Source organism: the organism of the source record quoted next, unplaced genomic scaffold (assembly GCF_019419815.1).
Source record: "Pyrus x bretschneideri cultivar Hongxiangsu unplaced genomic scaffold, Pyrus_bretschneideri_v1 Contig47, whole genome shotgun sequence".
Lineage (NCBI taxonomy): Eukaryota > Viridiplantae > Streptophyta > Magnoliopsida > Rosales > Rosaceae > Pyrus > Pyrus x bretschneideri.
In genome coordinates this window covers 2,435,384-2,445,199 of record NW_025999784.1, presented here as the reverse complement: position 1 = coordinate 2,445,199, position 9,816 = coordinate 2,435,384, and the positions used below count along the sequence as shown (strand labels likewise).

General features: G+C 37.1%; 2 protein-coding genes across 4 annotated transcripts; one reads left to right on the top strand and one right to left on the bottom strand.

The window, feature by feature from the left end:
• LOC103939883 (uncharacterized protein C1450.15) lies at positions 1-4,769 on the bottom strand. 3 transcript variants are annotated; one of them, XM_009349983.3, is made up of 9 exons: positions 4,614-4,769; positions 3,209-3,488; positions 3,016-3,081; positions 2,789-2,831; positions 2,375-2,429; positions 1,862-1,910; positions 1,398-1,465; positions 1,121-1,229; positions 1-346 (listed from the first exon to the last, which is right to left on the bottom strand). In XM_009349983.3, exons 2-9 carry the CDS (start codon positions 3,389-3,391, stop codon positions 242-244), a joined length of 678 nt encoding a protein of 225 aa, XP_009348258.2. In that variant the 5' UTR covers positions 3,392-3,488; positions 4,614-4,769; the 3' UTR covers positions 1-241. The 3 variants fall into 3 exon arrangements, with proteins under 3 accessions (XP_009348258.2, XP_009348259.2, XP_048424130.1); XM_009349984.3 differs by having other exon boundaries at positions 3,209-3,417; positions 4,614-4,699; XM_048568173.1 differs by lacking the exon at positions 2,375-2,429 and having other exon boundaries at positions 1,398-1,502.
• A 586-nt stretch (positions 4,770-5,355) lies between these two features.
• LOC103939884 (NADH--cytochrome b5 reductase 1) lies at positions 5,356-9,187 on the top strand. The gene is made up of 9 exons (XM_009349986.3): positions 5,356-5,769; positions 6,737-6,878; positions 7,087-7,177; positions 7,307-7,384; positions 7,497-7,577; positions 7,668-7,757; positions 8,133-8,198; positions 8,646-8,732; positions 8,848-9,187. The coding sequence occupies exons 1-9, from the start codon at positions 5,664-5,666 to the stop codon at positions 8,938-8,940; spliced, it is 834 nt and encodes a 277-aa protein (XP_009348261.1). The 5' UTR covers positions 5,356-5,663; the 3' UTR covers positions 8,941-9,187.
• The last annotated feature ends 629 nt before the right edge of the window (positions 9,188-9,816 follow it).

Here is a 9,816-nt window from a genome sequence, read left to right as displayed (position 1 = left end):
TGGTTCAAACCCTTTCATTCCATTTCTGTAATATCAATTCTGCTCAACTGAGGAAAATAAAAAGTTGTTTATACTACAACAACAACAAAATCTTATCCCACTAAGTGAATTCGGCTATATGACTCCTATAATGTCACTGCACTTGGTTTCGTTTCTACAAAAAATTTATAAAAAAAACCAAAAGAAAACGAAACCGTGAAAAATTTAATTGCCCAGAAGAATATTTGGACATTTCACTTGTTTAGTCTCCTTTGACATGCTGCCGCACAAGTATAAAGCCCAATGATGCAACGATGCCAACCAGGTACCCAACAATGGCTCCATAACTCACACAAATAGGCCATTCCTGCAGAAGAGAATACCAAATCTTCAGACCTCAACAGAAAAGAAGAACAGGCCAATAAAGTGGATAATCCGAATGATCGTACAGGTTACTCGGACATTCAACAAGCACAACAAATCATCTTCAATTTTATGGAGATAAACTAGAGAGAATTAAATATTGCAAAGGTGCTACTTTTGAGTACTCCCCGGAACAGATCGAACTAAATAGATGGCAATCTTTCAATTTTCTGAGAAACAGAAGGATTCCAAGATGAACAACTTTATAGAAGTTTAAACAACATTCAAACACTGCTGACGATATGAGGACATGGTTATACACACATAAAACCCGTTCTATTGATTCCAACCCATTGTTTGTGCATGGCATTCTTCATTCATCAGCTATCATGAGTTATATGTGACTCTAAAACGCGAAGAACACTCGTCAAGAAAAGAAAACTGATTGACACACTGTCAGCCCAACATTCTTGGCTCTCATGCTCGGACAATTCGCACAGTTCTCAGAAGACTGCCAAATTTTGCAATAATAGCTAAAGGCATACATTACATCACCAACTAACCTAAGTTGAATTAAAATGTCTTCTGACAGAATAGAAAAGTACATATTGATATTCAACAGTTCAACTTCAAATAAGTGCAAATTGATAGAAAGCACAGAAGAAGATAATTAATTACACATAAAGATTCCACAAGAAGTGAATAAAGAAAACCAATCTTGCAAAAGAAATAAATGCAGTAATATAGTGGAAAAGAGAAAAAGGAGAAAAGATATTACCTGCCATGGACGTTCCCAGTCAAGCGGCATTGGAAAAGCCCCAAACCAAGCACCAATAACAGCTCCATGTGCTGGTAGACAAATCATATAATCCACAGGTTCAATAGGCCTGCAAGTACATGATACAACCCATAGCTAGTATAAGTTTAGAACACCAGCATTCCCTGATGGAATTAATTTTCAGTATATATATATACTCTACCCAATTAATGATCTCCACTGACATGAACATGGTTAAAAATGAGAGGAAAGAAGCAATTGAGGATAGGAAACTTGCTTTGTAAACGCAAATATACGTTGCCAATCTGTCCATGATGAACCAAAAACAGAAGCTGCAGGCACAATCTGTGTAAAACACACAAACCGGGTTTCATAAAAGAATCTATGAAATCAGAGAGTAACCGATAAGAAGGTAGAATTCATGGTACAGTAATGATTATTTTATTATAAGAAAGAAAAGAAATAAGAATACTGAACAAAACACAAATCAGAGTCATTCCTGTAAATACAGGGATATAAGAAAGAGGATTAAACTATTTAATTCATTGACAAATAAGAACTGCATTTTATAAAAATGAAGTGTCATTATAGGTTACTTTCGAGAATGAGTGTCAGATATTAACAAGTAATATAGAGTACTGGAATGAAGCTTAAAGAAAGTTGAAGAATTGCATCCAAGATAATTTGGAAGTAGAAGCAAAATTTTCTTAAACTTAGAAATGCAATGTAGAGGAAACTTACAGTGAACAATGACATAACGAGAGACCAGTTAATGGTCTTTGGTAGATACCTTGTCAAAAAAGGAAACAGGAAAAAATTACTACTGATTGTACTATAACTTAATCTCTTAAATGGTGATAATCAGACCATTGGAACATTTAATAACACATCTATTTCGGTAATTCTGAAAAACATGAATCCACAGTTGAGGTTGAATAGTCACGTCAAATCCTCGAGAAGTCAAACATAAACCTATCCACCACGACTAGTTTGACATTCTTTTCTCAACAACAAACAAACAAAAAAAAAAAAAAAAAAAAAAAAAAAAAGAAAAAGAGCACATGCAAAGAAGTGATTGAGTTCCAAAATGGAAAGTGGATATTGTACCTTGAACAATGATGAAGTAACAGAATTCTAGTTTTGTTCATGGGAAGAAAGGGTGCAAATCTATCCCCTTCCAACCTCAACTGTGACTTCTAGTTTCAGAATTACGCTTATTAATGACATTGCCTATTGAGCACTTAGTTCACATACTGGATGCCAGCAGGCGCGCCCAACACTATTGCTCCTAAAGCATTTATCAGAGCCCCTACAGAAAGGGCAAGACATAATTAGTTGTTATAGTTTATTGATGAATAGTATCACAAATTAGTTAAACAGTTTAAAACTAAACCCTATACTAATTAAAACAGAGTGGTGACCATTTTTACGAATAAAATTAAAATTTCTGAAATGGAGATTCTGGGGTGACTGGAGCAGGACTACAGATCATTAGTCACAGCAACGAACTTGCTCTCCCTTTGTCAGAATTTAATCTGAATCCTTTTGAACCAAATAGCTAGTGTTTTAAATGTTATATACAAGTATACGACGATGATTTTAGAACAGTTCAGAATCAGCAAAAAATATACAACAGAGCACAAGTGAAAAGTTGGATTATGGACTAACCAGCAGGAAGTCCTAGCAGGCCACGCCCTACAGCTTTGAAGTACTGTAAAATCATATCAAAGACTATAAAATAAACTACAACGAACCAAAAGTCAAAAGGAAAGAGTAAATTCATGGAAGGCTTGTTGGGTTGCTGAGAAAACAAAAGACATCTCATTTTCCCACATTTCCCCACATTTTACATCCGTTTCTCAGCTACCAATCTGAATAACAAAAGCATAACTTACAGAGCACTGTTCATGGTCCTTCCTATACCGGCTGTAAAGAAGAATCACAGCTGGGCATTCGAAAACCTTCAAGAGAAAAAGAAAAACCCAGAACAAATAAATAAAAGAACAATATAACCATAAAGATTTGACAAACAAAAACTAAAAATTCAAAATTTTGGAGATTAAATCAAAAAGTGATAAGAGTATCCACCCAGATCAAACGGAGAGTATGAGAGGGATGGGAGGTGAGGGTGATGGAGTGGACATTGTGGGCCACCCAGAAAGCTACCGCCAATCCGAAGCCAGAAATCAAGTGAACCGCCAGTGCCTCGGCCTTGGATATTGCTTTCGAGGAGGGTTTAGCGGCCATCTCTTTGTTCTTCTTCTGCTTCATTTGCTGCTTTTTGAAACTAGCTGCTTCTGCCAAAACCAATCTGCTTTAATTGTTGGGTTGATTCAATTGTGTGCTGTGGTTGGAGAATATGAGAGATCTGATGCAGAAGAAGAGGGAGAGTGGTGGTCAGGACAAGGTTGTCTCAGGATCCCATTTTTTTTTTATTTTTTGGTCGAATTGAGCCCATTGGTTTTGGTGTATCTGTCACGGACTGTTATTATTATTGGGCTATTCTTTCTTTTTGCACACGGAAAGTTACGTTTATAATCGTCTCTGGACACCTTGTTTCTTTGCACCACCCTTCTCAATTTGTAGCCTATACAGCCCCAGGCAAAGAACGATTCTCAAAGGACCTCCATAGGTGTTTTTTCCAGACCTCGGGTGGTCCCAGGATCACCCCAGTCCCTCTGGGGATCAGCCCCTAATCTACCTACAGGTTACCTTTGATTTGGTATATGGGGGCCAGCCATGGTGTTTCAGCAAGAGAGAGAGATGAAAGATTATGAAAAATGTCGCTGCACAGCCACTACCAGTGGCAAGGATGATGACCGCTAAATTCAAGGAGCGCCATTTTAAGGTTGATGAACTCGCCAGCGACTGGTGGTGGTTATGCTGGCATAGCTTCTTCAACCTTTATTATAGCTATGCCGGCACAACCACCACCAGTCACCGGCGAGTTCACCAACCTCAAAGCAGCCCTCTTTCAAACAATAATCTTTCCGGACGTTTCCCAATTCAAGTGCTCAATTTAACTATTTCTCCAATAAATTTGGGTTGGTAATATTATTCTCATTCTACAACATAATATCAATTCTGGACAAAAACTAACAATAAGGCTTGGAAAAGCAGAAAATGACAACAAAACTACAAACTTCAATACCAAAATTTCCATGATAACAATGTTGAATTGAATGCACCGATTAACCTGGCAATCTAAAATTAACCCAGCTCAATAAACTAGAAAAAAAAAAAATCTAACGGTACCACAATCAATTAAATTCTAAATTGGGAATAATTTTCTTGATAAACCTAAATCAAGACTATTGAAGGCACAATTCAGACAAAAATTACGACTTCATTATAAACCAAACAAGATAATAATTGGGGGAAAGATAAACAGCTCAATCAGCTAACGACGAAGAACCACATGAATGAGAGAGAGAGAGAGAGAGAGAGAGAGAGAGAGGAGAGAGAGAGAGGAGAGATGGAGAGAGAAGCTAACCTCGCCTGGTTTAGTGAGAGGTGAGAGGGTGACAGAGTGAATGAAATCGGAACTGGAGCGAATGCTTCTGCAGTTGCAACGAGAAGAAGAGTACCCATATGGCTTTGCGGGTGCGCCGAATCCGAGTATGGGCTTGGAGCGGGTTTGAATCCGGGTATGATATTGGAGCGGGTATACACTCCTAACAAAGTGTTTTTTCCTTTCATATATTATAGAATGTTTGAAATGTAGTATGAGATTTTTGGAATGCTAATAATAATTCTAAAGACTTTTCAAACATAACGAAGAAAAATACCATTACGCGTAATGCTACGTATAAAATACAAGGCAAAATTTCACCTAGGAAAAGACAACGAGAAATGTTAATTTGAGGAATAATATTTTTTTTTTATTTTTAACAAACGATATTATTTACATTACGAATAGGGGTGGACTTAGCTACACGATGAGCTAGCAATAATGTCGTTCAAATTCATCTTTGGCGAGAATCGAATTTAAGACCTCTCATTTATAAATAAAGAGAATATCACTAAGCCGTAAAATTTGTCTTTGATTAGAATCAAATCTAAGACTTATTCACACAATGGGCAACCTAATTTGGTATCGAATTCGTCATCAAGAAATTTAAATCTAACCCCTCTTACTTACCAGTGAAGAAGAATACTATCAGATGTGTAGCTTGTAGGACATTCTTTGTTTATTAAGAAATGTAGGTTTTAAGAATGGTTTCTATGGGCGCCCGGCGTCTGGGGGTCAGCATCGTTGGGTATACAATTACAAGAAGAGATCCATCAGCCCACCATCAACGATTTCACCTACCTAGCTATCACCTCCCACTCTCTCACTACTCTTCTTACACTCTATGGTCTGTCGTATATATATCAGCTAGTCAGCGACAGACACCCACTCCAATTTATATAGATAGGCTAATCGTCCACCTACCCAGACTCTCTGCTACCCATTTTCCCACGAATCCCATTTCTGGATCGATATCTTTTAATAAAACCAAGAAGCAAGATCTCTTTTTTTTGCCCAGAACCCACGAAGAATATGGATTTCTTAGAGTCACTGGATCCCCAGATCCTTGTGGGTGCAGCTGTGGCTGTTGTTGTTATTGCGGCTGCTGCTTATCTCTTCTCCTCCAAGAAGCCCAAAGGTTTGAACTTTTTTTTAATTGCCCTTTTTTTGTTTTCTTTCAATTTTTTTTGTGATTAGTTACGTAGTTTTATCGTAGTTGTGGTTGATCATTCGAGTGTTGATGTTGGGTTATGAATATGTATGCTTTTTCTGTGATTTTTATCTGGATTGGTTTTTGGGGGAGTAGAAAAAGTTTGTTGTTTTTTGATGTCCTCTTTTGTGATATTTGTTTTAGTTGCAATGATCAATTGGGTAACCATATTTCGATTAAGATTGATGATTGACTTTGCCGCTGTCACTGGTACTACAATTTAGTGGTACCCGTTTAAGTGGTGGTTTAAAGTTTGACTCACATAGATGACAAGTTCGATACCTAATTATTATTGCATGCTCATTCTGTGTGGCTTAGCCAAAATTTCCGCCTACAGTAGAATATTGTTGTATCGAAAAAAGTTTGATGCTTGGTTTTAAGGAAAAGGGTTCTCTGTTCCTTGTATGGTAACATACTTGGAGAGCAGAGATTTATGTTATCCAGTAGCATAGTTTATAAGGTAAGAGGATCACTTTTTCTGGAAGACAATGGTGGACCAAAGCGTTAATCTTCAAATTCTTCTTTTTCCCTTTCTTCATCCTTTTGTTCATATACAAATCAAACATCGAAAATATCTGTTTGACGAGTTTGAAAATGTTTTATCTTTAATTTCTGTTTTGTTTTGTTTGAAGAAATCCTGGATTTGACCATTTTGCTTCTAGTCCTTCTAGGTCAGCTTTAGATATTGATTCGAGACAGATTTGGGTTCGGTTTTTGAATTGTTTTGTTCTTGCTTTTTATCCTTTTCGGTCAGCTATTCAAATCCTTCGGTACGTTGTGTGTTAACAATGTGAGGTATACAAAACTGGGTGGACTCATTGTCTGTGTGGTTTATGCTAAAAATTGACCCAATAGAATGTGTAAAAATGCCTCACATCGTGGTGTATCTTTATAGTTTGCTTAGATCCGGAGAATTTCAAGGACTTCAAACTTGTCAAGCGCACGCAGCTGAGCCACAATGTGGCAAAGTTTAAATTTGAACTTCCAACACCTACTGCAGTTTTAGGCCTTCCAATTGGACAGCACATAAGTTGCAGGTACGATTGATTCGGATTGGCTTTTTGGTTTACTTTGTTTACTAAATGGTCATTCTTTTCTGAGTCTTTTAGCTGTTGATAATTTGATAAATGATGGTTGATTCACTAAATGTTTGTTGGAAATTCTGATAGATAAAGAGGAAGTTTGGATGATTTTTGTCTTGATTGTATCGTTGTAGCTTCTTATGTGATATACTTTGTCGAATAGGGGCAAGGATGGGCAAGGAGAAGAGATTATCAAACCATATACCCCAACTACCTTGGATTCTGATGTTGGATATTTTGAATTGGTTATAAAGGTATTTATCTATCAACAGTTGTGGGGAGATTCACTTGTACCTTGACTTTATTGAAACATGGAAATAGAGAAAATTATACATGAAGTTATTTTAAAAAGGTATCATGTATTGGACATTTCTTTGCATCAGATGTATCCTCAAGGAAGAATGTCACATCATTTCCGAGAGATGCGCGTTGGAGATCATCTTGCTGTCAAGGGACCGAAGGTACACATTTTTTTGGCTATTCAAATGTTTTTGGCACTTAAATCATATAAATCCTATATGCACTATTATTATTTTTTTTCCAAGTTGATCCCTGGAATTTTATTGTTACCAGGGGCGTTTCAAGTATCAACCTGGCCAAGTTAGAGCATTTGGGATGCTTGCTGGAGGGTCTGGAATCACTCCAATGTTCCAGGTATGTATTTATTACCACAAAAGAGTACAATATGTTCTTTCATTGCTCTCGTTTTGGAGAATATTCTCACCTTCTCTGTATCCACTGTAGGTTGCAAGGGCAATATTAGAAAACCCAAAAGACAAAACGAAGGTGCACTTGATCTACGCCAATGTGACATATGAGGACATTCTTTTAAAGGTATCCTGTGTTCCCCGTTGTATCATGTTTCATATCATCTTTGCATTGTCTACTTGTTATGTTTATTTGATAACTTATACTACCACTGGTTTGGCCCATTCTTTGACTAAGGAACCAACATATTGGGTCTTTATTAAATGCTAGCAGGATGGGTCTACTAATGCACTTTAATTTGATATTTCTTAGCTGACTATGCAATTCCCACTTAGATAACCTGCCCTTGTTGAATAAGTAGTGAATTACATCCTCGGTCTGTATATAGTCTAGAAAGATGTTATTTGTTTCTGGCCCTGACATTGAACTGAGAAGTTGGAATTGTAGTATTTGCGAATTGCAGTTATGTAATTGGATCAAATTCCTTCTATTTGTTTGCAGGAAGAGTTGGATGGCCTTGCTAGTAACTACCCTGATCGCTTCAAGATTTACTACGTCTTGAATCAGGTTAGTGCCTTTCTCATGCAATATATTTTCGAACTATTTTTCTTCCCCTTGCTTTCTCCTGGTGTTTTTGAAAAACTTATTATCTTTTAGTTTGCTACCAGAGCGCTTTATCAAGCCAAAGTAAATTAAAATGATATGAATTCCGTTTTGATTTTTACTGTTATGTGTGTTTTGAGAAGGATGGTCTTCAGCATTAATGTGAACAATATTCCAACTTTTACTGGTTTGAGATTTATAATAATAGAAATAGATAATCCATGCAAATACTACTACAAAGGTCTCCTCATGGAGCATGAAGTTACCATCTTCTGCTTCTGCACGATTGTTTCATTAATGTGAATGATATTCCGTCTTTTTCTGTTTGCGTGGGCTCCTAATCCTTATGTTATATGCCATGACTGACGACCATTATTTTTTTTACTGCCTCTGAAAACTGTTACTTTTCAGCCTCCGGAAGTATGGGATGGTGGTGTTGGCTTTGTCTCAAAGGAAATGATTCAAGAGCACTTGCCTGCCCCAGCGCATGATATTCAGGCAAGTGAATTCAAAAGCTTGCAAACACGCGTTTCCATTGCCGCGTTGTTAGATATGAAAAGCCGCTAGCATACTGTTGTAAGCGAAGTGCTGACTTTGTTCTCGAAATATGCAGATTCTGAGATGTGGTCCACCCCCGATGAACAAGGCCATGGCTGCTCACCTTGAAGCACTTGGATATGCACCGGAGATGCAGTTCCAGTTCTGATCTTTCCGTACGGTCTTCTACAAACGCTGTAATCAGAGGTTTCGCGGGTTGAGCAAAGGAGTTCCATTCGTTGGAACAAGTGAATTTAGCACATTCTTTGCTTTAAAGTCGAATGAAACTTGTTAGATGACAATTGCACTTGTTAAGTGGATTTCTTAGGTTCAAGAACGGATGTTGGATCTTGTTTCTGATGGTTTGGGATCAGAATTTTGGATTAATCCTGGGAATAAATTCACTTTACTACAAATTATAAACAACTCTAAGCACCCGCTTTAATCTTTTTAAAATCCTTAAAAATCTCGATTGAATACACCTATAACAACTACCTATAATGTTCAATCTTCATCAGTTTGTACAACTTGGTGTCGACGCGAGCTTCACGTGCAAGATTTGTACAATTATTTTGCTTCCAATCTTATTAAGTTGGAAGAACGCAAGATTAAGAAGCCTTAGAACGCCTAGTTATACGAATTGATGAAAACCATTAACAATTTTGAGTAAACTACAAGTAAGAATTGTTTACATTTGGCCTCCCAAGTTTTAAACCTAGTTCCAATGAAGTTTGACCTTCTACCCAAGATACTATGCTAATCAATTTACACCTTGAGCTCATGATGCAATGCTATGGTACAACGTCAGTGGCTAAATTACACAATAAGTCATTCATAATTAAGTTTCGAACTCGTCATTCATGTGAGTTGAATCAGAGACCCGTTGCTTATAATGCTATACATAAAGAAGAGTACTATTAAATTGTTAATAATGATGTTTTCTCGTTGATTAAGATGTTTAATCTTGTGCACCTCTCCTAGGCTCAAGGCCAAGCAAAGCAAGTTTTATCATCATGTTATTTGTGGCAAGGAAGGTGAGAGGCAA

What these genes read in the sequence shown, in the direction of transcription:
- LOC103939883 (XM_009349983.3), bottom strand. Translation starts at nt 3,391, where the DNA reads ATGAAGCAGAAGAAGAACAAAGAGATGGCCGCTAAACCCTCCTCGAAA. An exon ending in CCTGCTAGGACTTCCTGCTG is followed by an intron (nt 2,430 to 2,788) that starts GTTAGTCCATAA and finishes CCCTTTCTGTAG; the next exon opens with GGGCTCTGATAAATGCTTTA. An exon ending in TCGTTATGTCATTGTTCACT is followed by an intron (nt 1,466 to 1,861) that starts GTAAGTTTCCTC and finishes TGTTTTACACAG; the next exon opens with ATTGTGCCTGCAGCTTCTGT.
- LOC103939884 (XM_009349986.3), top strand. Translation starts at nt 5,664, where the DNA reads ATGGATTTCTTAGAGTCACTGGATCCCCAGATCCTTGTGGGTGCAGCT. An exon ending in GAATCACTCCAATGTTCCAG is followed by an intron (nt 7,578 to 7,667) that starts GTATGTATTTAT and finishes TATCCACTGTAG; the next exon opens with GTTGCAAGGGCAATATTAGA. An exon ending in ATGAGGACATTCTTTTAAAG is followed by an intron (nt 7,758 to 8,132) that starts GTATCCTGTGTT and finishes ATTTGTTTGCAG; the next exon opens with GAAGAGTTGGATGGCCTTGC.